At 41.1% G+C, this 19,141-nt stretch overlaps 2 protein-coding genes across 2 annotated transcripts in view; one reads left to right on the top strand and one right to left on the bottom strand.

Moving 5' to 3' along the window:
* tspan4a (tetraspanin 4a) overlaps positions 1 to 1,037 on the bottom strand; it is a 131,896-nt gene extending 130,859 nt beyond the window's left edge. Inside the window, exon 1 of the mRNA XM_070967408.1 lies at positions 979 to 1,037. The gene's annotated coding sequence lies outside the window, so the exon portion shown is untranslated. The remainder of the gene's footprint in view (positions 1 to 978) is intronic.
* Positions 1,038 to 5,121: 4,084 nt separating this feature from the next.
* taldo1 (transaldolase 1) lies at positions 5,122 to 18,866 on the top strand. The gene is made up of 8 exons (XM_070970168.1): positions 5,122 to 5,298; positions 9,457 to 9,580; positions 10,066 to 10,173; positions 11,351 to 11,482; positions 14,038 to 14,213; positions 16,857 to 17,054; positions 18,069 to 18,214; positions 18,339 to 18,866. The coding sequence occupies exons 1-8, from the start codon at positions 5,199 to 5,201 to the stop codon at positions 18,369 to 18,371; spliced, it is 1,017 nt and encodes a 338-aa protein (XP_070826269.1). The 5' UTR covers positions 5,122 to 5,198; the 3' UTR covers positions 18,372 to 18,866.
* Positions 18,867 to 19,141: the final 275 nt, after the last annotated feature.

Here is a 19,141-nt window from a genome sequence, read left to right on the forward strand (position 1 = left end):
CTGTTGCGAAGCATGTTGAGAAACATTTAGACCCCATATGAAACAAGTCTTTCTCTTTCATTCTCAGAGGCTGATGCCGGAAACGTGACATTTAGCGTTGATGTTTTTGGAGTTTTACTGCGTTCAAATCCCAGTGATGCAACAATAAGAAAAAATAGACCACAAAACAACAACATGAGCCCAGAAGTACGAGGAACGCCTCTAGTTTGGGAACGATTCCCCTTTAACGCAGCCTTTGTTAAAATTAAGATACATTTTTAATGTGCTGCATGTAACATGGAGCTGCTGCATCCGGGAGGATTTTAGACCTCTGCTAGCTCCGCATAAGGGCACATTGTATGTCTGTGAATTCTTCTGCACTTCACCAGCCAGCCATGGCTTTGAGAAGGCAGTGAGGCCTTACGCTCTTGTAACCCCTCCAAAAAAAAGCAAAGCTGATGGGAGGGAATAGCTTGAGGAATGGTTGGTATTCCGAAATGTTGTTCTTCTCCACAAGTTTATTTCTGTCTTTCATCGAAGTCCAGGAAAACATTCCTCAGCCAATCAGAGAGCCTCATTCCCACACATCACCACATTTCCACAGTCATAAAACAGCTCGTTGTATGGACAACAACTTACAAGTGCAAAAATAATAATAATAATAATAACATACTGATTAAACAGTGGTTTTATGAGCAAATCATACTGCTGGTGAACAGTGAGCTCAAGTATGATTAATGTAATCCTACCCTTAAGTAAACCCAGTGCAACGTTCATTAACCAATTCACACAAGATAAATGGAACCATGATGTAGTTTATCCCTTCTGATCTGACAAACTCAGCCTGCAAAAGCTCCATTTATCACAGTTAAATCTCTCAAACAAGGTCACTGATGTCTGTGTTGGAGCTGGAATACAGCACTGAAGAGAAAGCTAAGAAGCACAGAAGAAGTCAGAAATAAGAGCTTGTGTTGTAAGAGAAAAGTGAAAACGACTTACCACTCACTTATCTCACACTGTACACTCTCTCCCGGCTGTCCCTCTTCTTCCCTCTGTATGACAAAACTTCTCAAGTTGTTCCTCTCCACAGACTCCCTCCCTCTCTCCCTCTCTCTCGCTCTTAACATGGGCGCACATGTGACCGTCACTGGCCCTCCAAACAGCGAAATGGCGACATCTAGCGGTGGGTGAAGTTACAGCGTTTAAAAACAACAGTCCCAACAGGAATTTACAGGCTCATTTGCTCTGATTAAAAGCAGCATCTCATGAATACTAATAGCTGCTTCAAATTGTCGAATGTTTTTTTTTATTTCTCTTTATTCAAATTCCTTTCCTTTAACCAAAAGTCGTATTTAATATTTTCATAGGTCATCATATTAAAGAGGTTTTTGAATCTACCTTTGTCAGTGAGATTCAACTGAAAAATTCAAAGAAATCAAAAAGAGCTGTGGACTGGAGCTTGTTGCTGCATGTTGTAGCATAATGTCAAATCTAGTTCATTTTATTTATATAACCCAGTATCACAAATCCCCCGTGTGCCTCCAGGCGCTTCACCATCTGTTCAGAATACGACACCCTCTGTCCTTTGACCTTTGATGAGGAAAAACTCTTAATTAATATGAAGAATATGGATCTTGGAGGACATGCCAAAAGTTGCCAAACAGACCTGAGGGCTCAGGAGGCAGAGCGGTCATCCACCTATCAGACGGTCGGTGGTTTGATCCTTGGCCTCGGCAGTCTCCATCTCGAAGTATCCTTGGGCAAGATACCGAACCCCCCGATGCTGGGCCATCAGTGTGTGACTGGATACCGCTCACAATGAGCAGGTGGCTTAGCCTGCCATACGAATGTGTGTGCGAATGCAGACTTGTGCTGTAAAAGCTCTTTGAGTGGTCGTTAGAGAAGACAAGTGCATATAAAAACACTGAACCACACGACCTCCTCGCCACCAGATTGTTAACATGCACTACATGTGCAAGGTTGTGGTACACATAGTGCAAGAGTGCAATAAATGCCAGATGGATAAAAAGTCCTTACAGAAATGTGTTGATTTTGTTATGATCCAGCTCAGTGGCAATCCAAGCAGGAGAAAAGAAAGCTCTTTTTAACAGAGGTAAAAAAAATAAATAAATAAAAAAATTCAACAGCTGGAACTGGCAGGGAAAACACACTACAAAGCAAATGAAATAATGATGAATTACACAGAAAAATCAAACCAACACAACACAAGGTGGTGCCAGGGGTGAGCGGCCTCCAAACGACCAGGGTGGGACAGGCTTTATGTAACCTGGAGACAGCAGCCAGCTGCCTCCACGTCCCTGATGGCCTCCAGCTTAACCCAACCGGGCACCTGCAACCCTGAAACACAACACACACTGAGCGAGGCCCTGGGGCCATCATATTGTGCACATATTCAGAGCGAATGCACAGGATGTATGGTCTGCTCTCAGGAATTGCTTTTTGACCTCACGTGGCTGATTGAAACAGTTCAATCAACGTCATGAAGCCTCACAGAGCGTCATGGAATTTGTTTGTCGTTTGTATTGTAGGTGATTGTTTTGAGACCTACACTGCAAAAAATCAGCACTCAACAAGAAAAAAGCAACAAGATGTGGAAATGTTACCTAAAATAAGCAAAACTGGAAATGAATTGATTGAGAGTTTTTAACCGGACAATAAAAAAAAGTACATTTGTCTGGATACAAAGAAATTCTGACTTTGACAAAGAAGTTCTAACATCAAAAATACTTGTAACAAATGAAATACTAACATAAAGCTGCCTGGAAAGATTGTACATCTAATCAAACATAAAACAAGCGCATGATGCCTTGAGTTCAGATAATTCATCTTTCTTAGATTTCACTTTTTCCAGCACACTTGGTCTTGTCTGGCACAGTGTCAACTGTGAGATATTGTTAAATATTAATATGTCACTAAAGCATACCTACAAGTTGGTAATGGAGTAGGTGGCAGTATCATTATGCTGCTAAAGCCTGAAGGCTGAAGTATTGCTTTTGAATACAGGCATAGCAAGGCAATCACACCAAATCTAATGGTCTCTTAAATTAAATTGTTCTCATATTATTGCAAGTAATGTTCATGTTCAGGTAGCTGTTACTGGAGGGCAGGAGGATACAGTACACCAGGAAGAGGTGCTTCAGCACAGTTATTGAAATAATCAAGAAATCAACAGCACATAACACGACGGCACTTAGTTAAATAATAAAGTTAAATATTCCACATATTACATTTTTCATGAAAGCTCCTGTAATTCACTGAGTACTTCAAATGGGAAAAGGTTCAGGATGGCAACTGAATTCCTTCGGTAAACTTTGAGGCAAAGAGATGCCTCGACCATCAGGGCTCAAACGACATTCCTGAACCAGTTCCACCTGTCCTTTCATAGATATAAAGGGTGATGCAGCACAAAGGTCTGGACCGTGCACAGGTGCATTCACTGCCAGCCCCTCCCCCAAAACCACAGCTATTCATGCTGGCATCTTTGTGGACTCACTTCACATGAGGGTCCTGTGTACTCAGTCCTCTTTTTTTTTGTTTCCCTCAGTCCAACACCTCTGGATGTAAAGTTCAAGCTTAACAAAGGCTGTAGCTATCATTGAGGGCACCAATGAAATGTCAGCATTGCCTCTGGGAATTTAGGTTTTAATAACTTCAGCTACACACAAACTGCAGTGCTTTGAAGTCCCTATTCTTACATTTGACAGTTTTAGGTTAAAAAAAAAGTAGTGAAATCAAAGGATTTTAGTATTTCTCCAGAAGAATTACATTTCCGGCATCGTGGGGGGTGTTTTGAAGCAGCATTTAAACTGACTGATGAGAGGAGATTGACTTTAACAAAGCTGTCATGGTCACATCTCTGCAGGTACCTGATGAGATGCAGGAAGAAAAAGAAGAAAAACAAGGAGGTTAACAACAGCACAGTTAAAATATTCCCTCCCACTGAGATTCTTGCAAGATTTCCTCTTTCTTCTCACAGTGAGGAAGACGTCTGTGCCTGCTCTGCCATTTGCAATATTTGTGAAGTAAATGCCTTGTTGTTACAGTTCATCAACATCCTTAAAACTCAGTAATGCTTTCAGATGAAGTTACTGAAAGCACTTTTAGGCTGTTCTTGCAGATTGTTATTCTCATTGTTCTCAGCAAACTGTTTCCTTGTAGGAGACAAAACACACAAGTGTTGCTCTTAGCTCATTAGCCATTGTCAAGTCTTTCAGAAAGCCTCAGTGCCTGTTGCTCTGTAAATCAATCATGACAAGTCTAAGTCAAAGTTCTTATTTATAACGGAACTCAGTTTTACTTACTGACCACTTTTTGCATAACCCAGTTGATCCAAAGTGTGTTTAAGTCCACCGAGAGAAAAAGACAAATGAAGCAAAAAAAAGAAGGGAAAAGATAAAATAAAATCAGAAATAATAAAATTACACAGTGTAAACAGCAATAACACCCACAGAGGCTTCAGAAGAAAAGGAGCAGGTTAAATTATCACTTTTCAGTGCCAGTTATTGAGTGTATGAGTTATAACATGCAACTCAGTTATTAGTATCATTAATGGAATACAATTAGACACATTTACTCAAGTTCTGTACTCTTTGTGCAACTTTAATGTCCTCGTACTTTGAGTACTCCCATTTTATACCCCTTTGTTCATTGAACCCTTTCATTCTAGAGTGAAATGTTGTACTTTTTTGCACATTGTACTTTACAACATTTATTTATTGCATTTATTTCACGGCTAGTGTCGAGTGACTTTTTCAAAGGCTTTAAATGTAAAGCAAATGAAAACTGTATAAAGCATGATGCCTTGATATCTATTAGAATACCCAACAGCATGTAAAGTTAAAATGCTGCTGACATTAATGCAGCAGTATTAACATCCAATAATATACAATAGCATTCGTGTGTTGTTATGATTTGTAACACATATTTACATGGGATATGTAGAATTCTGACTATTATTGCTAAATCATATCCAAATCTGTCATACGTGGTAAATTTAATCGACAAAAGTCATATTTTCGAGTGTTTCGCTTCCTTGTTCCTGCTTCTTCGCGAGTTTCCTGCACGCGCTTCCTGAAGTGCGGTCTGTCCGGAGCGCGTTCACGATCCTTCCTTCTTGTGGTGCGCGCTCCTGTCCCTCTGACAGTACGCCTGCTCTCACGTGTTTTCTGTGTATAAAAGGGTCCCAGTCTCACCTCATCATGTCCAGTGAGTCACCAGACAAACGGCGGAAGATGGAGTCTGCGCTGAACCAGCTGAAGAAGCACACTGTGGTGGTGGCAGACACGGGAGATTTTAACGGTAAAAAACCTGCTTGTAGCACATGCTAACGTTAGCTGGTTAGCATGCTACCTAACTGACCAGGAAGGATCCAGCTTTTAATGTGACTGACCGTTGTGTCAATATCGCGCAGTCAGAGTGAGTGGGAGAGCCGCAAAAGATAACATCAGTCTCATTTAATTTGGTCCAACCGGCTGAAGTTAGCTAGCTAACCAAGTCGTAGTAGGTTTACTTGACAACCACTAAAGTTGACAATCCGACAATCCAATTATAGCTGCTTGTTGTTAAGGTTGCCTTACTTAGCAACAGTAACGTTAGCTACTTTACGTTAGCCGCGCTAGCAAACTGTGCTAGCTCACTAACTTAACGTTTTTGCCTAACTTTTGAAATTGGGAATGCACATATTTTGTGCACACAACCCTCTTATCAACCTCAGGAATGCCAAACTTGAAACAGCTGCAGCTTGCACGTTTTAAGCATGTGTACCTGCTGAAAATACAGATAATGTGGTGGCAAAACTAAGTTAAAGTCTGCCGTGCACACAGAGTTCACGCGCAACAAGGTGTAAAATGTCATGCCACACAGGAAAAGCTTATGTTTCTCAGTGGGTCAGAATGAGGAACTGTGTGTGATATTACTGTTCCTCATCCAGGATATGCAGACTCAGGATGACATGACAGAACTGGTTTGTGACTCTGCAGCCAGGCGTGACACTGGGAAAGCAGATTATGTTACAGTCAGTGCGCAGCAGGAGTCATGGATGTTTGCATGGACCCTTTTCAATGTGTTGGTGGGTCTTTGCACACTTGGTTTATTCTAGTTTAGATGAATGAGTCTGCTGAGGCATGCATGCAGGGACTGGACACAGTGACATGATCAGCTGTGTTATATAGTGCCATCCAATAGTGCTTTAATCATGTATGTAAAATAGATTATGAAAGTTTTGTCAAGTAGTCATTATTTAAAGTCAACCATCGGGCCATAATACCAGTCTTTGATTCTACCTTCCCAAAGCAAGTATTAGCAGTTTCTCTCTTGTTTGTGTAGTTTTAAGTTGAATATCTTGAGGTTTTTGACTGTATAAGCATTAAGTGAATAGAAGCAATAAACAGTTGAAGTCTAATGCACACAAAGATATGAAGATGCCACCTCGGACCGTGGCCATTTAAAATGAGAAAACAGTCGACAATGCAAATAGTCATTGGTTGCGGCTTGTGTAGTCCAGCACATCAACACAAACAGATCAGAGTGATGCTTTTTTACACAACAATGTCCTGTACATCAGCAGTGTCTGCCACTGGTCCAACAGTTCAATCAAAACACCTCTCAACCTCAGCAAATACCTCTCAGTACTGTTGTTGAAAAATACAATTCTGTGGTAGCGATAAGAGCGGCTCGAGATTAACTCAGCCATCAGCTTCTCTTTTTTAAGGTGATGTGAAAAAATGCACAGATACCTCTTTGGTTTGTGTAATGTAGGTATTTCATGAATGTTGCAAGATTTCAGAGGTTTCACCAGGTACAAGTTTAAACATGTGAAAGTCACTTCTCTTTCACATGTGAAATGCAAGATCTTGGTCAAACATGGTGTAACGCCACACTCTTGCTTCACTTATGTAAGCTGGGGGAAAGGCTCTCAGGAATAGCCTGAAAGTAATTCTGAGATGAAGAATTGTTCATTGCTGCTTTGGAAAGATGACAGACTGTGATATTGAACATTATGGAGTTTCATTTAGTCAGTAAGGGTTATTTGGAATATAAAGTTTGATTTCATTTGGTGATTTCCACTGATAGTATTTCCATGAACCAGATATGGCAGGACTAGAAAATGAAAGCACATTCATCTTATAGCACATACATTTTACCTAATTCTATCTTTTACTGGTGCTGCTGTAAATTGGAATTTCCCCTGGCGGGACAAATAAAAGTATATTGAATTGAATTGAATCACTTTGAAATAACTTTTTCCTTTATCTCATTTTGTGTCTAATAGATGTTTCCCCACATGCTTTTACACATCTCTCTGAAATACTGCGAAATCATTGGACTGTGAACACAAAGCTGCAGCTGCACTTGCACCATAATCTGGTTATTTGCAGTAATTGTGTTGTAATATGCAGGTAAATGTAATTTGTGCACAGTCATGGTAAATTTCTGAACTACTACAAAGATGAATCAGCGTTCTGAAGTGCAAATTTAAAAAGGTCTTGGGTGTCAGCTTGCACAGCAAAGTCTACATAAGTGTTATCTTATTTACAATCTTTTATTTGTGTTTAAATTTCTTATCTTAACTTAACAAGGTTTATATTTGCCCAGATGAGGACATATATTTGGGATGACTTGAATTATGGAAAGCTTACAGAACTTAGAAGTAAAGGAAGACCCTGTCTTTTGGGAGTATTGCTATAATCAGCACTTTAACTGTGTGGTGGCCCCTTGAACTGTTGATCACGAGTATCTAGTCCAATCCCACTGACCTGTGAATGATTTTTTTTTTTTTTTTTCTGGGAAGGGGGTCGAGAGAAAACTGCCTGCAAAACAAAGGCAGGCTTTGTTTTTAGGCTGAAGAGCTGGCAGCGCCGACTACACTTGGCTGCTACAATCGAGCGCTGACATGAAAGCACTGAGCTTCATGAAAAGGCCGCCCGGCTAATGCATGTCAAGTAAAAATCCCAGTTCAGGTCTGTCAACTGCAAAAGGAGTTTTTAATGTACAGTTCTATAGGTGATGGAACACGTAAGTATAGGTCTTGTCACTTTTTGCTACAGACCAGAACGATTAGTCACACCTTTCGTCAGTTTATCATAACTTTGAACATGATTTGAGTTCAGGTTCTTCAGCACTAAAGATGCTGTCAGTTACTTATTAAAGAGGTTTGCACTAGTTAGCGTATAATCAGTTTGTGTGTTCTTTTTCCATTACTTTGAAAGATGTTGAAGCTGCGGCATCAGCAGTTCTGACATCTGACATACTTATGTATGTATGAGAGTCTTAGAATTCCCAGCAGTATATACTCAACTGTTAGTAATACACAATTAAATTATTAATCAGTGCCATAATTGTTTGTCTTCATTAAGATGATGTGAAACTGTATTCTGATTTTATTGTGCATTAAAAACCATGAGCAATTCAGAAATTTTCCATTGAGAAACTGAGCTGTCCTTCTAAAGGCAAATTTATTCTTATACACTTCTTGCACATAATGTACTTATATAATTGATTTGTTACTGATTTTTATTTTTATTATTGTCTGCATCTCCTTCTTTAATCTTGCTATTACTGCTGTCTGTAGCAACATAATTTCCCCAGCGTGGGATCAGTTAACTGTGACTCTGCCTAGTTTTTAAAGGACATTGTAGCAATGTTTTTATACACCAGATGGCGCCATTGTCCACCTGACAGCAGCAGTATATGATAGGTTCAACATGACTGTTCATCCTTTACTCTTTCACCTGCAGGCAGACCTAGTTTGAATGAATGAGATCAAGAAAAAAATCTTAAATTATTGCATTTCAGTGGGATGACTGGGCTCAAACTGGTTTCTGAACTTCAGTTGGTCTTATTACAGTTTGTCAGTTTGTGGCACAGAGCTCTGGGAGGCCTAACAGCCACTGAAAGACTGGTGAAAGTTAACATTCAGGGTAAACAGTTGAGTGGTAATAAAATCCTTTGTTCTGAATGCTAACTTTGGCCTTGGCCTTTCTCTTTATGTTTTGTGCTTCTTAAATGTATCATAGAGCATTCATTGAAGTCTTGTGGTTGATTTGAATATTGTGGAAAAATAATCAGAATTAAAGGAGTGATGGGACAAGTTTAAAGTGTTTTCATGTTAAACTTGAGAGTGAGGCCTATTCAATGGATATTTTTCTGTATCCTAATGGTCAAAATTCTGAGTAAATCTTGACAGATCATTATCCTCAACATTGCCTCCATCTGCAGGGAATAAGGGATTCAGTTCACCATTTTGTGGTTATTCACTAAATCATCCAGAAAACATCCAGAAATGAGAAGAATATTGGTTCTGTAAAGTATTGGGACATTTACCACGCTCTGTTCTGGGCTTTGAGAAGCGCGTAGAAGAAGACTCTTCTGATATTTCTGAGAATACCTGAGAGAAACCAGGTTGTGGGTGTGTGTTTGCCACTTTTAATGACTTTTCTCTGTCTTTCCAACCTGCAGCCATTGATGAGTACAAGCCTCAAGATGCCACCACAAACCCCTCTCTCATCCTGGCTGCCGCTAAGATGCCTGCCTACCAGCACCTGTTGGATCAGGCCATTAAATACGGCATTGCCAAAGGCGGGTAAGAGCTGAACCAGACTCCTCAGAATGAAACCATTGTTTAGCTTCACCTGTTGGATTAGACCAGAGGTCAGACCTGGATATAAGCAGCATTGAAGTATATGTTTATGTGTTCTCGCAGATGTTGCACAGTACATGATTCTGCTGTGCAAGCTTTCTTAATTTACAGCAGGCTGTTAATTGTAATGTTTTTCTCTTTTCTGCTTAATCCTGAAATCTGTGAGGCCTTTTTAATTAATGGAGACTCGAGGTAGAGTGTGGTTAAATGTTGAAAACTGCATTTACAGTGTGTTGAGGTTGTCTCTGTACTCTTTTTGTGATCTGGTTTGTACACCTTCACCTGGCCGAGCACCCGATGATCTGTCAAATTTGAAGTCATTTCAATGTGCAGAAGTTGAGAATTGCAGCTTTAAGAACTAAACAATGTCCATTTTCACACGTTTAAATAAAGCTAACCTGCTTCATAGTGTTTGCTTCTCTGTCCAGAACTGAAGAGGAGCAGGTAGCCAACACCATGGACAAACTGTTTGTGAGTTTCGGCCTGGAGATCCTCAAGAAGGTCCCAGGCAGAGTCTCTACTGAGGTGGATGCCAGGTAGGCACAAACATCATGTCACAAGATGCTAATTATGACGTAAAGCTTGTCCCTGAACGCTCAGCACCCTTTCCTTTTTCAGAACAACACGTAGACTCAAAGGCGCTTAAATGGCATTACTCATGGGGCTAGGCTTGTAAAAGTTAACTACTGTCTGCTATTCAGAGACAAAGTTACCACTCTCCTGTGAAAGACTTGATTAAGTTTGCTTTTAATTTGTCACTGAGACACCAGCACACACACACAGCATTATGTTTCATGTCTTTAAATTCAGGATAGAAACCAGTCAGCAGCCATTTTACAGATCAATAATTAGTAATTTTAAGTAAAAGCTCCTAAAATACAAAATGTATGTTTTTCCCTGAGGGGGGAAAAAAGCTGACATTGTCCATTTTTGTAGCGCGGTCTGAGTAAAAGTGGTGTATATACCCGCAAATGCATTTCCCGAAACTAGAACTTGTAGAAAATGTAGACCGTACGGGAGGTAGAGCTAAATACTCCTGCCTGACTTGACTGTCTTCAGATTACCTTCACAGACAGTTGAGGTCATGAATGAACAGCTCGCGCTCTCTCCTGTTAAAAGTCATTGTAGTTCACCCAGTACTCTGATCGCTCTGTTTCTCCCTCTCCTTGCAATCAATTTAAAGAGTAATCCAGTCAGATCAAACAAAAATGAATTAGCAGGCATTAAAATGTCTTTTTACGTAATGAATTCATGTATTGATCCACTTGATCCATAGCAAAAATATACATAACGAGATAAGCCGCGTGTGCCACTTGTGACAAATACAAACTGTCGTGGTGAAATAATTTTGAACATGTCATAATCAGCTGGACGTACTAGTCGCCCTCCACAGCATGATACCAGTCATTTTTGTTTTAAGTGAGACTACCAGTTGGAAACAGTGTTAACTTTTGGAATTAAGAGGCCCACCCAAAGTAACTGTGGCCCACCCAAAATTGAAATCCTGGCGCCGTGCCTGATACACGCTCAAACAGCTTTACCGTGTAAGACACTGGGCTGACCATCGGGAGCAGTTGGTGTTCAGCGTCTTGCTCGTGGACATAACTGAAAGTGGTCTTAAAGAAAATAGAGTAGTTGTGTTTCAACATGGAGAGTAGCTGTGAGATTTGGGCGAAATGCTGAATGGCTGTGCTGTCTCTCTTGTCCTGACAGACTGTCTTTTGACAAAGATGAAATGGTTGCAAAGGCCCTGAGGCTCATTGGTCTATATGAGGAGGCAGGTATCAGCAAGGAGCGGGTGCTCATCAAGCTGTCATCCACATGGGAGGGAATCCAGGCCGGCAAGTAAGTCTGTCACGTAGGTGTTTGTGTCTTCTGTTTACTCTGTGAGATATAGGTGTAAGCAAACTCAAAAGATCCTTAGAAACAAAATAATAATATCAACACAACTCTGATTCCCAAACAGTTGGGACGGTGTTTAAGATGAATGCAATGATTTTCAAATGAGCTCTGTTTGAAGACACCAGTTTTACAAAGTGTCCCTGAGCCCATGCACTAATCTCTTTTCCGAATCAGAATCAGAAAAGCTTCATTGCCAAGTACGCTTTTACACGTACGAGGAATTTGCTTTGGTGAGGTTGGTGCGTGACACAGCTATTAAAAAGAAGCTATTAAAAAAGTAAAAAATATAACAGTAAGTTAAAAAATATAACAATAAGTAAAAAATGTAATAATATTATAAAATCTAACAATATAAATATATATACACAAGTCTATTTTGTTTTTTTTGTTTTGTTTTTTATACAGAAACACAGTCTGTTTTTTGAAAAGGAAGTCCAAGCAGAGCGTTAATGTAACACATAGGGTTATGGTTATGGTTATGGTTATGGTTATGGTTATGGAAATGTCAATGTGACAAGTAGAGGCAGAGGTGGGGTGTCATATCCAATCAGAGCCTTTCCAGGATGCCCCTTTCATACCCAGTCACGATGCTCTCACCTGTTACCACTGAACCTGTTAGGGTCAGGGTTAGTCTTGAGTTGCTCCTGTCCCAACGTGTTTGAAAAATGTCGCTGCATCCAATTCAGCAGATATTTACAAGAATCATCAAAGTTGAGGAGGTAAAACATTGAATATATTGTCTTTGTGCTGTTTTCAGGTGAGTTATCAGGGTTGTATCTCATTGCTTAAACATAAATATGAAGCAAGCTGCCAGGAACGTCACTAAACTGTGAGGCAGTTTTGGGATAGTGGCCAAACTCGGTCATCCAGTCTCGCGTGACACACACAGACCCAAAAATTCTTCTTCCAGTGGCAATCATTACAAAAGGTAAAACTATGACAGAATGGCGTGGAATGTCCTGTTGTTGTGTTTTGTTTTGTTTTTTATTACTTTACGGCATTCGTGTGTGACAAGCTGGCAGGAAGGTGTATGTTCAGCTAAATGTGTGGTCTTCACCGGCCCGCTGTGGGGCTCACGCTCCAGGGGCCCAAAAACACTGACGCCTGAAAGCTGAAAGGCTTAAAAACGCTCAGTGAGCAACTTTAATGGGAATAAATGTGGAACCGTCTTTGAGTGCATGTTTCTGTTTTGTTAGTGTGTCCCCACTGAAGCCAGAGCAGAGATCTAACATCTGATCTTCATGGAATATGAAATGATTTAGCCGTAAAGGCTGTGAAAACACTTCTCTCTGCTTCTTGTTGTGAGCAGTGGGGCTCTACGTTGTTCCCTGCTGCGTTGCTTTCTCTCTGTTCTGCTGACTGGTTTGAAATGGGCCGATTTCAGTTAGAAAAAGCTGATACTGGTGCTTCACCAGTCAGTTTTTGTCAGTTGTGGAGTGGTTTTCTTCCGTTTCCAGGCCGTTGTCAGTCAAACTGGATCAAACCACAAACGCACGATGAAGCAGCATCGCTGAGTTTTCTGAGCGTCGAACTCAAAACCTCAGCTACGGATGTTTTTCCCTCTTAACCTTAATTTTACTTGCTGCTTATTTAGATGTTTTAATGGAGGATTAGTTTTCTTTTGTACATTATTAAGAAAATTGTTTGTTGGTCTTTGTTTTGTTGGAATATGCGCCGTTGGCTCATGACCTGCACTCAGAGAGTTTCACAGAAGGTCCCTCATGAAGCTCAAAATATTCCAGGCACAGTATAACCAGACACACAACACTGACAAAGAAGTGCAGACACTCTGTCACTGATGCTGCTGCAGTCACTCCCTGCAAGTGGTAAGCACGTAAAACATCTCCTAAAATTGTCACAGATGATGGAAAGATGAGCCATGATTGTACAAAGTTGTTCATAAGGAGTTCAGACATATTTTCACTGATTGCCAAAGGGTAAAGATGGTATCAGCAACGTCAAAGGAAGAAAACAGGCTGTCAACAGTCAGAAGGGCTGTGTCATGTGACCTGACCAACGCATACATTTTTGAGTGAAACATTTAATTATGTACTCTGTCCTCACGTACAGAATGTGAAATATATCATGAATAATAGCAGAGAGGATGATTTATTTCTGCTTTTATTAAACATGGCTCAGATGTTTTAGCTAGTTTTCCACAAGCTTCTCACAACAAGTTGCTGGAGTTTGAGCTCCTGACAGTACTGAGTGTCCACATTTCATGTCTCTGCAATACCTGAGTTTTAGTAAAGATATCAAAACCCGCGTATCTTTGCCTCAGTTTGATTCCACATATTTAACCAGTGCAAAATAATAAGATCTGAACTCCCTCTCAACCAAAACGTCTCCATCTTGAGAAAACTGTAACGCATTCTGCAGCTTGTTTGAAGAGGCTCTGGTTGAAATGGGAAGCAGAGGATGAATACATGTTTACATCTGGACTAATTACCGTTTGTGATGTGTTGTAAATCATTTTTTGTCCGTTTATTTTTGTGCAGGGAGCTGGAGGAGAAGCACGGCGTTCACTGTAACATGACCCTGCTGTTCTCGTTTGCTCAGGCTGTGGCCTGTGCAGAAGCAAAGGTAACACTCATATCGCCCTTCGTCGGACGCATCCTCGACTGGTACAAGGAGAACACAGACCGCAAAACCTTCGAGCCACATGAGGACCCAGGTAATCCAGACCAACCCTGGTGTTATAAAACTCACGTTCTGTCGTCACCATGTTGTGATGCTGAAGGCAGAAGCGTTTCAGTTCCTCCCTGCCGCCACATGAACTGTTCTGCTTTCAGACAGCTCAGCCTTTGGTCGGTGAATATGTGTCATTCTGTTTCGGGCTGGCCAATCATGTCCGTTCCACTAATGTCCTTTTTAAGAGCCATGTTTTCTTCATCATGACATAATCAGGAAGCAAATATTCTCCTGTGGGAAATGCAGGTGCAGTTCAAATATAGCAGTTTTCTGTCACCCTGTTTTCCGTGCTTGCTAACTTTATTTGGAATAACAATAGTGCAAGCAAATAAAACACATTTGCAGTTCTAAATACCACTGTGTTTAGTAAACTAATGTGTTCTAGTGTTTTGCAGTTTATCTTATCTCTGAACTAAGCTGTAATGTTGCACCCCCATAGATGTAGAGGAAGGAACAGTGACTTATAATCTGGGAACACGTATGGTCCTTTTTCATCCTCTTCCTTGCCGTGCAAACTTCATTATTCCAATGAGCTGTTCACAGTCCGCAAAACAAACGAGGATCTGTTTGCTCTTATTCTTATTTTCATGTGACACCACTCTAACATGGACCTAACCATTACCTGAGAGCTGAGCGAATCATCGCGATTCTGCCATGCAACATTATATGCTATAGGTCATCACAGTTGAAGTTGAAGGTTTTATGTACGCCTCAACCAAATACATTTAGTGCCTCACTGCTCCTGCCATTTAATCCTGGTAAACATTGCCTGCCTTAGGTCAGTTAGGATCACTGCTTTATTTTGACAGCTATCTGGTAGGGGGTTTTTTTTGTTTTTTTTTTTAGCAAACAGGCTTTGTTGAGCCCACCTCAGGTCCACTCAGGTTCCGCCTCTTTGCGCATATTTGGATTAACTTGGAGTTTGCTAGAGTCAGCCACTGTCACTAAGCTTCACAGTGGCTTTTCAGAGACCGATGGGTGACATCACTACGGGACATTTGCGAGCATTAACTTCCTGGCTGATGTCTCAAGATGTTGCTTTAATATACCGTGCACCAGTCCTGAATGGTCCCATTGTGTGTATACTTCGGTACGGAATGAGGTGCCTTCAGGTTATTGTTTGATGTCAAGTTTTGACGCACAGACTTTAGAGGGAATGACTGAGTCTTGGTCTTGTCGCTCCCACTGATATTTAATTATATAGTCTGGTGTGCACAAGAACAGGAGCGTCGTCTCTCGGCGGCTTGTTTCTGGTTTTCCAGGTTGAATGCTCGTTCTGAGGTGTGTCTCTGTGTGACAGTATGCATTACTCAAATTAAGACACTGCGCATGGGACACATACTTGGCTCTTAATGAGAGTTAATTAGCTAAAGTGGAATGAACTTCGCGACATGAATTGCGCAGAGCATAGTGACACTGGGCATTTGTCAAGTCAAAGCAGGTGAGCATTGTGAGTTAATCCTTACATAATTATTCCTCAAATTAAAGCAGGTATTATGAAACTACTAAAGAGATGTCAGTGCCTCACATAGCAAATATCTAAAGCATACATTCAAGGTTTTATGTACTCTAAAAGGCTACAATTTCTAAAGTTTGGCGAATGGGACTTTTATCCATACACATTTCAGCAGTAACCCTACACCAGGATGAGCTTAAAACCCTGAAAACTCCAGAAACAATTTCTCCGTGACATGAGGCAGACCAACAACGCCCCAGCTGTCACCGGAGTGTCACCTTTTCCAAACGTAACGTAAAAAGGCGCAGATTGTAAAATATCAAAACTGTTTAAACTTTGTTCACGCAGGATCCCGTCATTCAGAAGAGGCTGATGGAGAAAATGTATTTTCAGGGCCAAAAATAGCGTTGGTTATATATTTTTACCCCTCCACTCATGTGCACATGTGGACATACAGAGAGAGGCAGTGAGAGCACATAGCTGTTGTAGGCTTGTGGTGTGCTAGCAGCTTTACCTGACTTTTAGCCTACCGCCTGAATTTATCTGGACAGTCAGCCACAGACTGTTATAACTCACTTCGTAGCATGCCATTTATGGTGGCTACACACATAAGAGGCACAGGAACATATTTTTTTAAGACCGATAAATTTGATGACCCATCCCCTGTTTGAACATGACACAGCTGATGATGTAAAAATGGAGCTTGCCTGTTGCGTACGCATTAGATAAAAGAGTAAGAACATCCTCTCAAACTTCAAATGATGCAAATGGACATCAACGGTACATTGCAGGTGCAGCCTAAGTACAGCAAATGTCTCTTTTCGGTTGAGTTGTTGACGATGTTTTCCATGCATTATAATTCGCAGCTTAATTTGGAACCAGAGACGCGGGATGTTGAAAAGCCGACGCTAAACTGCACTTCTGCTTTTTAAAAGTTATGGTAACATTATGTAACATTATAGTTACAGCAGTACTTCTGTAAAATAAGTGTCTAGTGTTTTGCAGGCTCTATAATTATCTTAATTTCTGCCATAGCGGAAGAAGAGAGCAGAACAGGATGACCTGATGAGGTCTTGGGGTTTTTGCACCTACTGTGGTTTGGTGCACTACAGATCTTGGCATGTTCAGCATTTAATGCATGTGGCTTGTTTTTCTCTTGTCTGTCCTTAGGTGTGCTTAGTGTGACCAAGATTTACAACTATTACAAGAAGTTTGGCTACAGCACCGTGGTGATGGGTGCCTCCTTCAGAAACACAGGTCAAGTGAAAGCGCTGGCGGGCTGCGATCTGCTCACCATCTCCCCCGGGCTGCTCGCGGAGCTCAGCCAGGACCACAGCACTGTTACAGAGATGCTCAATGTGGGAAAAGGTACTGCTCTGTGATTGAAAGCCCTCAGAAACTTTGCCAGTTGTATGTAACCGTGTAATGGGTGTCGTGAACTAGAAACAAATGAGGCAAACGCATCTGATTGTCATCTAATTTGAATTACATTGACCGCATACTTTCACATCTTGTGGAACCTGAAATCATACCGTCACCTCTGCTGTGCTGCTTGTGATGATGCGATAATGTGATAGCTGTTATCAGAATGCTGCATACCTGCATTTGTGTGCAGCTTCTGAGTGCTTGTTCTCAAGTGTCTACATTTTCCTTGTCAACACCCGAGGGCACAGAGTGACATGGGAACTGATGGTAACTAGCAAGAAGAGAGAGACCCTTTGCGTCGTTTACGGTCGTTCAGATCAGTCAAACCGAGAAACCACAAGGAGCTTTTATTGTGTGCCAAAAATTGGTGTTCATAAGAGTGAAAATGCAAAAAAAAAAAGCACCGTAAAAATGACTTGTTAAATGTCTATGGTCGTGAGGAGCCGAGTCGGCAAATGGTGGAAACATTAGTTATTGTTTTAAATCTGTGGCTACAAGCAACACAACTAGCACTTGTTAAATCCGTGTTAATGGTTTCACGAGGTTGTGGACCCCACCGCCAACAAAAGTTTGTCTGCTTTCATTTGTTTTCTAGAGCAGAGCGACGTCTGGATGTGCAGGTAGTTGTTCTATCTGCTGCCTCAGTAGCAGCAAACTTTCAGTTCAGATGAAAAATCACTCCTTCATAACGAAAGGGTCCCATCAAACATATGCTCCGATTTTCTGTTTATACCTTTCTTTCATAATTTCATCTAAACTAGCACAGTAAGAAGTAGAGACGTCATCCATTGCAGGTGAATCCACTTTTAAGTATGAAAGTTTGAAAAATGAGCTGAGCTCATCCAGCTGATTATTTTAGAATTTGAACTTGCATTTATGAAAGCATTTTCTCAACATTTCAACCTTTTGTAAATCCTGAGAGCCACCCACCTTGACCTTGATGGTTTGTTTTTGCAGCCAAGGTCTGTGACCTGGAGAAGATCCACCTGGATGAGAAGGCTTACCGCTGGGAGCACAACGAGGACCGCATGGCTGTGGAGAAACTGTCTGACGGCATCCGCAAGTTTGCTGCGGACGCCATCAAGCTGGAGACTATGATCAAAGTAAGAGTTTGTTTCTGGAGGGGCCAGATGTGTGTTAATATTTCTGTGTATCTGACCGTTTGCTTGAAGTCAGTACGGAGATGTTTCATCTTTGTACGCTGACTCTTCGATTCTTTAATTACAGGAGAAAATGTTCAACGTGAAAAACGGTCAGTAATGGACAGATTTACCGTCTTCAGCCACATTGACAGCAAGCATAAGGAGATAAGAGGCTGCTTTCTTTGTTTCCAACTCCCTGAGAGGAGGTCCAAAGCACCAGAAGGCCTTCCCTCTCATCTGACCAAACTCCAGGGACCTCCCTCCCGAATGGACACCTTTCCTCTCTTAGGCTGGGACTGACTCTGTTTGTTTTCTGACCAAACATAAATGGTGATTGATGCTAATGTGAATGTGGAGTTGTTGTATATTAATCTAATATTTACAAGATATTTGAGCAGAAAGGAAAAACTGTGCAGAAAACATCTTAATGAGGCTTTAGCCTTGTGACTACTAGAAAGGACCATGAGCACTTTTTGGCAGGAAAGGACCACAATTTTTAGCTATTAACACCATTTGGACCAGGTTGAGGACACCGCTTGTGAAAGACCATTGTACTATCATTCCTCCCAATAACACGTTTTGCTCTTTGAAGAAATAAAAATCTGTCATTTCAGTTGTGTTTCTGTCTTTGTTACCAGATTAGTGAGTTTGAGCGGGTATCAGACTCACGCTGCTTGGACAGCCTTGAAAAGCGTTTTGAATTCAAGCACCATCAGTTTAGGTAAACTGGTATCCCCTTGATGTACAACCTTTGTTACACCTGTTTTACGTCATCTGGTCGGGCTGGTATAACTCCATTCCACCTGTCCTAATTTAGCTTAACTCCACCTTCGCTCCTCAGACCTTTATAGGAAGAACGTTTCCTGAAAGCTCCTATTTGATACCAGA

The sequence above is a fragment of the Chaetodon trifascialis genome, chromosome 1 (assembly GCF_039877785.1).
Source record: "Chaetodon trifascialis isolate fChaTrf1 chromosome 1, fChaTrf1.hap1, whole genome shotgun sequence".
NCBI classification, from domain to species: Eukaryota; Metazoa; Chordata; class Actinopteri; order Chaetodontiformes; family Chaetodontidae; genus Chaetodon; species Chaetodon trifascialis.

Coding starts and splice junctions, on each gene's coding strand:
- taldo1 (XM_070970168.1), top strand. CDS start 5,199: ATGTCCAGTGAGTCACCAGACAAACGGCGGAAGATGGAGTCTGCGCTG. Junction 17,055..18,068: donor GATGCTCAATGTGGGAAAAG/GTACTGCTCTGT, acceptor TTGTTTTTGCAG/CCAAGGTCTGTGACCTGGAG. Junction 18,215..18,338: donor AGCTGGAGACTATGATCAAA/GTAAGAGTTTGT, acceptor CTTTAATTACAG/GAGAAAATGTTCAACGTGAA.